Raw genomic sequence first — 12,217 nt, forward strand, 5'->3', positions numbered from 1 at the left:
CATCAACGAACGATTGAAACACTTAAAAATTTCACAGGTTTTAGGCAATTTCTAAAGAATATATTACACGCTGACGAGGCTGAGATTGAGCCGCGGGATCTGTGAAATGGTCTATTGGGGGAGCAGTGCATCGTTAGATTTTTACGCGGGGTTTGGTTGCCATGCAACGATAGGTTCAGGTTTTGCACTAGTATAAGAAATGTCGAGCTACAATGGATAAAATCTTTACTAGAAGTCATGCTATCCAATGAAAATCAGAATTGATAACAGTTTTTAAAATTTTACATCGTTGAACATAATAACACATATAGGCTAGGCTGAGTAATATGCCTTTTAGTCCAGTGTTCCCTCCTTTCGTTTTCGGGCTACCTGTGCTTTTCCCGGAAAACACAGACAGCCCAAAAAAAGTTGGAGCGGTTAAAGGTGCCAGCGCCTGGACTATTAACCATTCCAAAGTTGAAGGGAAAACTGGGATTGGCGTTGCAGTCCATTTTGGGACTTTTTCAGGGGATAAAATAGCCGCCATCTTGGAAATATGTCCCCTAAAACAGCCCCACAATGCACTGCAACGGCAACTCGACCCAGTTTTTCCCTCAACCTCAGAATGGCTAATATGATTTCTGGACTTGCTTTGGTAAGCATTTCGTGTGAGAGTATAGCGTTAGTTGGAATATGTTTCAAATTATGCTACATATAAATCTATGACCACATTTAATGTATTTGCATACTTCTATGCATGGGTTCTGTACGTTAAACCGACACATTTCGATGCGAAGCTGGTTGGTTTTATCAAATAAGGCGTGCAAACGCTCATTTGGCAGGAAAACGCCCGTGCAAAGAAGTATGCGAAACATTAAATCTGATCACACTTTTGCGTGTTGCGCTCTAACGTTGTCATCCAATATGGCGGCAGCCGGATTTATATTTAAAGATGAAGCAAGCATAAGAAGTGCTTTTATACAGAGCAAACGAGTGTATATTGTAGTTATTTTTCTTCTAAATACAGTAACTTTAAAAAGTACATTTGCAGTACCATTAAGATTGTTCGAGAAATACTTTGAATATACGTACAAAAAGTTGTCAATTTGGAGTAAAATTTTTAAGTTGGTTCATTTGTTTTAGACACTTCTATTTGACAGGGCAGAAAAACGGTTTTTGGACTTTCGCCATAAAGACATCTTTACGTATTTAAGCTCAATATTTTGTAAAAGCGTTCTTTTGGAGCCCAATAACAAAATATCAAATGCGACCAACATTTATTGAATGCGTATTTGAGATATGAAGCCATGTATTTTGGGAGAGGTGATATTTTGATCAGCAGAAAAACTGACATTTTCGTGATTTTGAATTTTTTCAAGTTTCGAGCAGCAGTGACACAAATGAAATGCATAAAAATTTGGAGTATTTAAGCTCAGTTAAATAAAAAAAATATCGTGAAAGTAGCGGGCTTTTCGTTTTTCTGCCCTGTCCTTCTATTTTTGCTAATTTTGTAGCGAAAAGCAGCGCAATACAATGAATCCAAGCTGATTTACATGAAAGATAAAAGTAGCACACTTGGTTTGAAACTGTGGAGGGCGCTGATGAGTAGGTGGACACAAGACAGTTTCCTTCCCCACCCCCCTTCCCCACCATTTCACTCGCAAGCAAATATATATATTCCTTCAATGCCATTATCAATTTTGATTCCTCAAAGCGTTGCAAGCTGAAAGCACTAGACTATTGTGTTTGGCATTGTACTCCTTGGTGCCTGCCATCATCCTCGTCTTCATCATACACATTTCCCTAAAAGAGAGACCAAAAGCTGATGATGAGCATATATTTGCGAGAAATTTGACAGGAAAAGACACTAGAACAGTAGATTTCGAAAGAGTGTAGACCCTTGCATGTGAAGTCAAAGCAGCTCAATTAAGAAGACAAAACTGAGAATTGGAACCTATTGTTATGTCCTCCAAATTGAGCTGCATTCCGACATGCTGAAGTGGTCAACTTAAAAAACATCAAAGAGTGCCTGCTATGGGGCACAGGGATATCTTCTCTTAGTTTATTCGCTCTCGATCATGTCTATCAAAGTGTTTCATAAAATTGAAGTAGTCTTAGTGCACTTAAAGCCTGTGTAGTGGAGCTCTAGGGGATTATCAGGATAAAGACCACAGCCTATTCAAGGGTAGCTGTAATGGCCTCTCATCCCTGGGGCCTCAGATTTGCTTCCTAGAATTTAGCATGGCCTGAGTACACTAATTTCAAAAACGTGGATCTGAAATGGATGATCTGAGACTAAACAGGATGTTTGTGCTTTCATGTTATCTAACTAAAGTACAAAAATATCACATTTCTAACTCAAAGATCATGCTTCATTCTAATCTAAAAGGAAACTACATTGTTCGGCTGTGAATGTACAGGGGCAGATCCAGGATTTTGTTCAGGGAGGGGTGCTGCGCAGAAAGTTATCCCAAGGAGGGGTGCACTCCTTAGAATCAAAGTGAAAAAACAGTATTGGTTATCTTCGAAGTACAGTAGGGGCACAAGGTGGAACCAGGGAGGGGTGCGCACCCCCTGCAACCCTCCCCTGGATCGGCCCCTGATGTATTACAAATTGCAGCATGCTACTAGGTTTCAGATTTCAGATCTCCAACCGACAACATTTCATTTGAATTAAGTGTATACAATAATTGGTTAGATCTTGCCCTTCATTTGAATTCTTTTCCCATTTTTCTACCTCTGCATTCTACTATAAAAGGGAACTACAGTACGTTGTTCCACATTGAATGTAATACGAATTGCAGCATGCTACTAGGTTTCAGATTTCAGAACTTCAACCAACAACATTTTATTTGAATTAAGTATATACAATAATTGGTTAGATCTTGCCCTTCATTTGAATTCTTTTCCCATTTTTCTACCTCTGCATTCTACTATAAAAGGGAACTACAGTACGTTGTTCCACATTGAATGTAATACAAATTGCTGCATGCTACTCGGTTTCAGATTTCAGAACTTCAACCGACAACATTTTTTGAATTTTTTTTCCATTTTTGTACCTTTGAGTTAGCGATGTTGTTTCAGATCAGCCCAACCAGACAACATAAATTTTGCTTCGTTTATTTAATTTATATATTTACTTACGTGATGGTATCTACTTCTTTCGAAGTCCTCAGGGTCTAACCTCTCTAGATTTTTATTCAGAGCGTCGTCTGGTACTATCATTCCTTTCCGTGCTGGTAGGAGTTTTTCCAGTCCCTCGATTTTGGGGGATTTCAGTGTCTCAGGGAATTTTATCTAAAACAAAATTAAAAGGTAACTTCAATATATGCCTGAGACTTGGCCCATTCTAAGGTAATAAATTCTACAAAACACATCAAATGGAGAGATAGGTGAGACTTGGTAAATGGGAAAAACTTCAAGGAGAGATAGGTGAGATTTGGTAAATGGGAAAAACTTCAAGAAGAGATAGGTGAGATTTGGTAAATAGGAAAAACTTCAAGGAGAGATAGGTGAGACTTGGTAAGTAGGACTGAAAGACCTCAAGGAGAGATAGGTGAGATTTGGTAAATAGGAAAAACTTCAAGGAGAGATAGTTGAGACTTGGTAAATGGGAAAAACTTCAAGGAGAGATAGGTGAGATTTGGTAAATAGGAAAAACTTCAAGGAGAGATAGGTGAGACTTGGTAAATGGGAAAAACTTCAAGGAGAGATAGGTGAGACTTGGTAAATAGGAAAAACTTCAAGGAGAGATAGGTGAGACTTGGCAAACGGGAAAAACTTCAAGGCATATGACATAATAAACAAGAGATGTGAACTGAGATGGACTTTCATTATTAAGCACTGTCTTTTTGTAACAAATTTTGTTTTAATCCAAACATAGCAATGAAAACAGCAGTAGTAAAGAGGCCAAATCCACTTGTTCCTAATATTATTTTACTCATTTCAAAACACATCAAATGGAGAGATAGGTGAGACTTGGTAAATGGGAAAAACGTCCAGGAGAGATAGGTGAGATTTTGTAAATAGGAAAAACTTCAAGGAGAGATAGGTGAGATTTGGTAAATGGGAAAAACTTCAAGGAGAGATAGGTGAGACTTGGTAAATGGGGAAAACTTCAAGGAGAGATAGGTGAGACTTGGTAAATAGGAAAAACTTCAAGGAGAGATAGGTGAGACTTGGCAAACGGGAAAAACTTCAAGGCATATGACATAATAAACAAGAGATGTGAACTGAGATGGACTTTCATTATTAAGCACTGTCTTTTTGTAACAAATTTTGTTTTAATCCAAACATAGCAATGAAAACAGCAGTAGTAAAGAGGCCAAATCCACTTGTTCCTAATATTATTTTACTCATTTCAAAACACATCAAATGGAGAGATAGGTGAGACTTGGTAAATGGGAAAAACGTCCAGGAGAGATAGGTGAGATTTTTTAAATAGGAAAAACTTCAAGGAGAGATAGGTGAGATTTGGTAAATGGGAAAAACTTCAAGGAGAGATAGGTGAGACTTCGTAAATGGGAAAAACGTCAAGGAGAGATAGGTGAGATTTGGTAAATAGGAAAAACTTCAAGGAGAGATAGGTGAGATTTGGTAAATGGGAAAAACTTCAAGGAGAGATAGGAGAGACTTGGTAAATGGGAAAAACTTCAAGGAGAGATAGGTGAGATTTGGTAAATAGGAAAAACGTCAAGGAGAGATAGGTGAGATTTGGTAAATAGGAAAAACTTCAAGGAGAGATAAGTGAGATTTGGTAAATAGGAAAAACTTCAAGGAGAGATAGGTGAGATTTGGTAAATGGGAAAAACTTCAAGGAGAGATAGGTGAGACTTGGTAAATGGGAAAAACTTCAAGGAGAGATAGGTGAGATTTGGTAAATGGGAAAAAAACTTCAGGGAGAGAAAGGTGAGATTTGGTAAATGGGAAAAACTTCAAGGAGAGATAGGTGAGATTTGGTAAATGGGAAAAACTTCAAGGAGAGATAGGTGAGATTTGGTAAATAGGAAAAACTTCAAGAAGAGATAGGTGAGACTTGGTAAATGGGAAAAACTTCAAGGAGAGATAGGTGAGATTTGGTAAATGGGAAAAACTTCAAGGAGAGATAGGTGAGACTTGGTAAATGAGAAAACCTTCAAGGAGAGATAGTTGAGACTTGGTAAATGGGAAAAACTTCAAGAAGAGATAGGTGAGATTTGGTAAATAGGAAAAACGTCAAGGAGATATAGGTGAGACTTGGTAAATGGGAAAAACTTCAAGGAGAGATAGGTGAGACTTGGTAAATAGGAAAAACTTCAAGGAGAGATAGGTGAGACTTGGCAAATGGGAAAAACTTCAAGGCATATGACATAATAAACAAGAGATGTGAACTGAGATGGACTTTCATTATTAAGCACTGTCTTTTTGTAACAAATTTTGTTTTAATCCAAACATAGCAATGAAAACAGCAGTAGTAAAGAGGCCAAATCCACTTGTTCCTAATATTATTTTACTCATTTCAGACCATGTGTTATTCTCTTGAGGATAAGATTCTTTGATTGAGTGGTATTCATATTCATGTGTCTTCTCATGCAACCGTTAAACAAAGAAATGATACTCAAGGGAATGACATGTGGTGTGAAATGGGAAAACAGTGGATTAGGTCTATTAGACGATCCAATTAGACCTTCTTTGAAAACTACTTTGATAAGCTATTTTGGAATAGCATTTGCAGACATACATACATTGAATTTAATGATCAGACGTCCTTTTTCGAAGGGGTTACGCTGACGAGGCATGCCTTCATTCATTATACACTTAAGTTCTCCTGAAAAGAAACAAGAATCTTTTAAAATGAATGAATGAATGAGTGAATGAATGAATGAAAGAATGGATGGATGAATGAATTCAAGATTTTGAACTAGAATGTTGCATATTATTCCTGCACTTTTTACACAACTGACCTGGTCGTATCACCTCTCCCGGATTACATTTGATTACCAAAGTCCTCTTCTCTTTGTCTAATGTTGTTATGACCCGGGTAAAGCCACAAAGAGCCTCAACCAGTTCTATATCCTAAATTTCAAGATACAAAACATTTCAATCTGGATACATGCTATGGACCTATACATATATATATATATACATACACACATATCTAACAAATTGACATCAGCAATAATTGTGTCTGTTCTCTTATTGGCAGTAAATTGCATCATCACCTTTTCAAAGTAATTTTGATCCACAAGGGGAAGCCGAGTGGATCTGCATAGGAAACTCTTATAACAGGGTTCGTGCTGAGGTAACCACTTAAAATTCAAGGACTATTCAAGGAGTATACAAAGACCCAAAAACGAATTTGCAAGGAGTATGTTCAGCTAAATATGCCAAGGTTTTACACGGTGGTTGCACATGGACGACTTACAGATTTTCCAATCTTTCTGACTAGATCTATTTCAGGACCATGCAAGTAATGATCAAAGCAAAAATTCAAGGAGTTTTGCTAAAATCATAAAATTCAAGAGCTTTTCAAGTGCCCTTGAAAACATGAATTAAATTCAAGGAGTTTAAGGAGTAGCACGAGCCCTGTCACAATGTGATGACAGAATTTATCCTCAGTAAGTGGACAGACAAAAATTGGATTTCAATTCATTTTGTTTTACAATAAAAAAAAGATAAAAACTTCTTGTTTTTAGCGATCAAAAAATAAAAGGAAAGAGCGAGCCATCATTGACGTCAGCTTATTTATCCGTTCTCATATTGATATTGAAAAATTGCTAATCAAACATAACCAATCAGCACGGGAGAAATTTATAATTTATTTAAAAACAAAAGCTTTTTAAGAAAGTTATCAATCAATAAATGAACCAAGCCGTCAACCAGTAGCAATACTAACCATTATATAATAGAGGTCCAAATGGTCTCTCTTGAATATTGGATGCTCGACTTCATCTAATATGATTATGATGTCTCCAGGCTTTACATTTGGTTCTTGATCCCCTTCACCACGGAAAGTTATTTTCTTTCCATCTCTCATGCCCTTATCGATATGAACCTCCAGGATTTTTCTCTCCCGTACAACCTTCTTGCCTAGACATGTTTTACAACGGTCTTTTTCTAAAAAGAAATGTTGCACAAAAATCATAAGGCTTCACAGTAATGGCTAAGCAGTGATCTCACACACTGTGTCTGCTTCAAATACCACAACAGTGTGTAACAAAATCTGTACTATACATTGCTGTACTTGGTAACAGGGCTTAAATTAATGGTCAGACGTCAGGCAATGTCCACCCAGAATATTGGAACTTGTCTGGTCAAATTTATGCCTTGCTGGTCATTTTGACCAGTAACATTAAACCAGAAAAAAGGTACTACATGTATGACTGTGAGCTGAAACTAAAATTCGTTCTTCTTATCATGACCAGCAACTTACGGTACTGGCTATTATTTTAAGCCCTTGGTATTAAACAGTAAAGACGACAGAAAAAAGGATTTATAATTGGTTAAAAGAATGTGGCCACTTTTACACCATGACAGTTTATTTTTGGTAGCGCTAGCTACTTGTCTTTTCTTTCTCTCACTGATGGGTTGCTTTCACACCATGACAGTTTATTTTTGTTAGCACTAGCTTCTTATGTGTCTTTTTTTCTCACACCGATACATTATGCACAACTCTTTAATTTAAAAAAATTATGTAACACCATTTTACAGTCATAGAAACTCTGCTCTATGCATGACTATGGCTGGTAGGAACAGTAAACATGACCAAAAACAGTCTTGAGATCATCTTAGCAGTACTACATACCCGAGATTTTCTCTCCTTTGCCTCCACAGTCTCGGCAAACTGTCTGTATTTGTTGGACCATTCCAGGTGCAATACGGTTTAGTCTTACATACATACCACTACCATAACAAGTCTGACATGTTTCCACAGCACCCTTTAAAATGGCAGAAAAGATGGTAAAATAAGGTCTAAAACTTATAAAGAATGAAAGGATCAGGAAAAAAATGCGTCATAAATGAACTGAAATTAATTATAATTCCCTAATTTTTGAGCTAATACCCATTTTTTATAACTATGACCCAGACAACTACATATATTACAAGTCTGGGTCTTTGGCTCCCGTCAATTGAATTTCCAATGGTCTGAGTGAGTAATTTTTTAACTGAAAAGCCAAAAACTCTTGGGCTGAATCTGAGCTAATTATTATGAAAATGGGTGCAATACATTAAAAGTCAAAATGAGAAATTACAAAAAAGACTATATATCCTTCTCCAATTACCCAAGGTAATAGCCATAGTATTACTATGTCCTATTGATTGGAACTACCGAAAACTCTAGGGAGCCACGTTAAGTACCTTTTTGCCTCCAAGTCCTTCACACTTTGAACAAATAACATTCTTTTGTACAGCTAGTTGCCTCGTTGTGCCATTGTAGAGGTCTTCCAGAGAAACCTTTAATGGAACAGAAAATGATTTCATGATTTATAGCTGAACACCATTCATTTATAAACCAATGTTTATCCTGTAACATACACCTATGCTTATCCTGCACACCTATTTCAAAAAACATGGTAGTTCAATGTCTAAAATTGGCAATCTGAGACTAAATGGAATTTATTTGCTTTTATCTTTTCTGTCTAAAATACAAAAAAAAGTGTGTTTCCTGTTGGGTGACCGACTCTAATTTTCTTGCTGATTTTTGCCGACCCTGATAATTTTTTCATTTCCTAAATGCACCACAGGGTTCCCAGTAAGCTTATTTCCACTGTTGTATCATTTAAAAAATATCCGACCTACCGACCCCAATTATCTTTCTCATGCAACAGGAAACACTTATTTTTTTGTTTGGCCTAAAATACGAAAAATCACATTTCTATCTCAAAGATCATGCTTCTGATTCCAATTGAAAAGCAAACTATGTTGTTCAGGCTTTGAATACATTATGATAAAGAGCAGAATGTCTGAGATTTCAGATGTTCAGCTGACATTGTTTTTTGAATAGGTGTATACACTATTAGGTGGCTATTATTGCTTTTGTAAGCTTTAGAAAAGACAATTTTTGCAGTTCCCTTTGTATTGTTGCTGTTTTCTCCCTTTCCTACACATTATTTCATATGACAGCATAATAAAATAGGGCAATTAAAATTGTGAATCGTAAACAAATGCTAAGATGTTATCATTATTACCTTCATCTGATGGACCATATCTTTTCCACGTGGTTCGCCCTGCCGCCGTGATCTACCAGTACCAAAGAACATATCAAAGATATCCATAGGTGAATGAAATCCTCCCTCTCCACCTCCTTTGAGTGCTTCCTCTCCTCCTTCGTCATAAATCTTCCTTTTCTTCTCATCAGAGAGTGCTTCATAGGCCATGGAGATTTGTTTGAACTGAAATTATACAAATTAAGCAGAATTTTTTCAACCATTTAATGACAGTGATTTACTTATAATACAAAGAACTACAGCCCATTACCCAAATTGTATCTAGAGTTATCGTTTTCATGGACTGGCTATTTTTATATTCGTATTGGTGCCAAATGACAAAGCATTCCTCTTTAGTTTCTCTTGTTCATTCCACAAACATGGCAGCTATTGTTCTCTATTTCTTGAGAAATTAAAAAGCTGTTCTAAATTTTTAGTTGGTCTGGAAAAAACGATAACTCCTAAGGAACATATATGAGTTGTAAGCTCCTGGTAATGTGTGCTTTTGACAAACCAAGATGGTTCCCCCACCCCCCATGTCTCTGTATTTCTATAGCACGGAATAAATTTCAGTACATTTATAAAGATCAGGAGCATTATGCACTAGTCAAATTTAACCCCCCCCCCCCCCTACCTGGGAGTATTGAATAGCCAGATAAAATTGACAAATACCCAACCATATGGGGAAGAAATTGCAGTAAATAGCAAAAAACATCCCCTGGAGAAACTAAATTTGGCTTTGCAACATGTTTTTATAGCTACTTGTTTCTAAAAGAAAGTAAAATGCTGCGACCCATAATATTCTCTGCTGGACCGAACAATGGCCGCCATCTTAGAATATTGACAAAACTAATCCCCACTTAATGCCCCATGTTCCTTGTGCAGGGATGACAAAATGTGTGAATCCCCCAAATAGTCGGGACCCAAAAAGCTACTAAAAAGGTAACAAATTCCAATCAAATCCCGACATATCCCGGGGTGGGGGGTCAGGGTTTAGTTTGACTGGTGCATTATTCTGCTACTCATAATTGGTTTGCTAAAATACTCCATTTTACAGTTCTGTTCAGTGACCTTGCATAACAGTTTCAAGACGAGACTGGAGTTGCCGCGCATGATACTATAGTTTTGGAAACTCCAAACTCAACATTCCATACCACTCCCCATGCGGGGCTCTTCCGTGAAGTTCCCTCCACACGTACTACCACTACATTCTATATTTACAACATACAACACTCAACTCACATGTTTCTTTTTACGGAGGGAGGAAACCAGAGATCCCAGAGAAAACCCTAGTGGCAAGGGAGAGAACAACACAACAAACAAACTCAACTCACATATGATCCAGTCTGAGCCAGGGCTGAGCCAGGCTCAACATATTTGTGGTCACTGAACTGAACTATAAAATGGAGTATTGGTGGGAACAAGTTGGAAAAATCCTTCGTCTGGTGTGTGTGTTTCTGGTTGGACTGCCTGTGCTTTATTCAGTGTGTGTGAACTTATAAGTAGACAAAAATTTTGTAAAAGTCATCAGCTTTGTCGGCATTCTTTATAACAACCAAGAAATGCAGCAAGGAAAAAGATGTCTGCTCACCATAAAACAGAAATAGAATACACCCTACCCTACTAATTATCAGACCAAACGCTACTAGGTATGGACGTCCCGATTTAAGCATAAAAATCTTGAAAATAAGTAACTCGAAGAGATAAAATGGTAAAATTGGCGAAACATGCTTGGGTGATTTAATTTTTTACCGCGTGTACATCTAAACACAAATATCGTCCTATACTACATCAACTTTTATCTTAAAAGGCATAAATACTTTTAACTAATTCTAAACACCTGTACGACAAGCTGTGATTCCACAATTTCTAAATTACGAAAAGACAGAAAAATTATGCAATCTTCGTAGTTTGAATATGACAAAATGTCGCTACCGGCATTTTTTTCTTTTACAAAATTTTTGATCTCGTTAACAGTAGACGACTAACCTTTTCTCCTTCGCTTGGGTTCTTATCTGGATGATATTTTAATGCCAATTTTCTATAGGACTTTTTAATTTCAGCAGCTGTAGCATCGGGACTAACTTGAAGAATATCTAAAACAAGAAGGAAAGCCATGTTAAGTTTACTCGGCACATGTCAATAGCTGTTGCTCGAAACAAGCCAAAAACAAGCCATAAAAACGTCAAACAACCGACGTTTAGAATAATACATACCGTATAATTTAGTTTCCTTGACCATTTTGCTTTTAATATTGGATTAAAAATGAGATAAACGTGTGATTTTATTGAACAAATGTAGGTAAACCCTTTTGCTTCTCAAACTGACTTCCCTCTTTCGTTACAAATTTTATGTAGACTTAGTACGCATGCGTGGGACTGTGATTCACGTGAGTAACACAGGGAGCCCAAATTATTCAGCAAAAAGTTGTGAGAAAAAACTCGGGCCGGGTAAAAATTAATAGCCCGAAATAATTGTTTTAAATCTTATAATTAGCGTTTATTCTTTCAATATTTTTGTCTGAAAGTTTAAAAATGATCTTTTTTATTTTTCGTCGACAAAAGCTTTGCTGGAACATTCTAGAAGATGCCAGAATGTTTTTCTAAAGCTTCTACATTGCAGAATATTCTGGAAAATCAGGTAATGTAAATAATTATTGCATCATATGCCTCAATATTACTTTAACATTGCAAGAAGACGCTAGTCTGCTCTTCAGTCAAAAATTGAAGCGAAGTTTAGGTGTTTTTTTATATATTCCGTAAATGTATCAATAAGTATGTAAGATAAATTTTTCGCTCATTCTTTCCATTCGTGATTGAAAATTCAGAAATGGTAAATTTTTCTTCCATCGAAATTTTCCCGGATATTTTACATAATGCCAGAAGGTTCTGTTACGGCAGTGGCAGAATATTCTGGAAAATCAGGTAATGTAAGCTTAAATAACTATTGCATCATATTCCGGCCTGGATATCATTCTAGAAGATGCCAGAAGGTTCTTTTACAGCGGCAGAATATTCTGGAAAATCAGGTAATGGAAATAGCTATTGCATCAC

General features: G+C 36.8%; 1 protein-coding gene across 1 annotated transcript; it reads right to left on the minus strand.

Moving 5' to 3' along the window:
- Positions 1 to 208: 208 nt before the first annotated feature.
- LOC116301136 (dnaJ homolog subfamily A member 1) lies at positions 209 to 11,511 on the minus strand. The gene is made up of 10 exons (XM_089025187.1): positions 11,381 to 11,511; positions 11,154 to 11,260; positions 9,147 to 9,350; positions 8,317 to 8,412; positions 7,763 to 7,895; positions 6,854 to 7,074; positions 5,922 to 6,033; positions 5,703 to 5,785; positions 3,124 to 3,276; positions 209 to 1,782 (listed from the first exon to the last, which is right to left on the minus strand). Exons 1-10 carry the CDS (start codon positions 11,403 to 11,405, stop codon positions 1,717 to 1,719), a joined length of 1,200 nt encoding a protein of 399 aa, XP_088881313.1. The 5' UTR covers positions 11,406 to 11,511; the 3' UTR covers positions 209 to 1,716.
- Between the last annotated feature and the right edge of the window lie 706 nt (positions 11,512 to 12,217).

Source organism: Actinia tenebrosa, unplaced genomic scaffold (assembly GCF_029948245.1).
Source record: "Actinia tenebrosa isolate PJP-AT-01 unplaced genomic scaffold, QUT_ActTen_1.0 PGA_scaffold9__36_contigs__length_13948895, whole genome shotgun sequence".
Taxonomy (NCBI): domain Eukaryota; kingdom Metazoa; phylum Cnidaria; class Anthozoa; order Actiniaria; family Actiniidae; genus Actinia; species Actinia tenebrosa.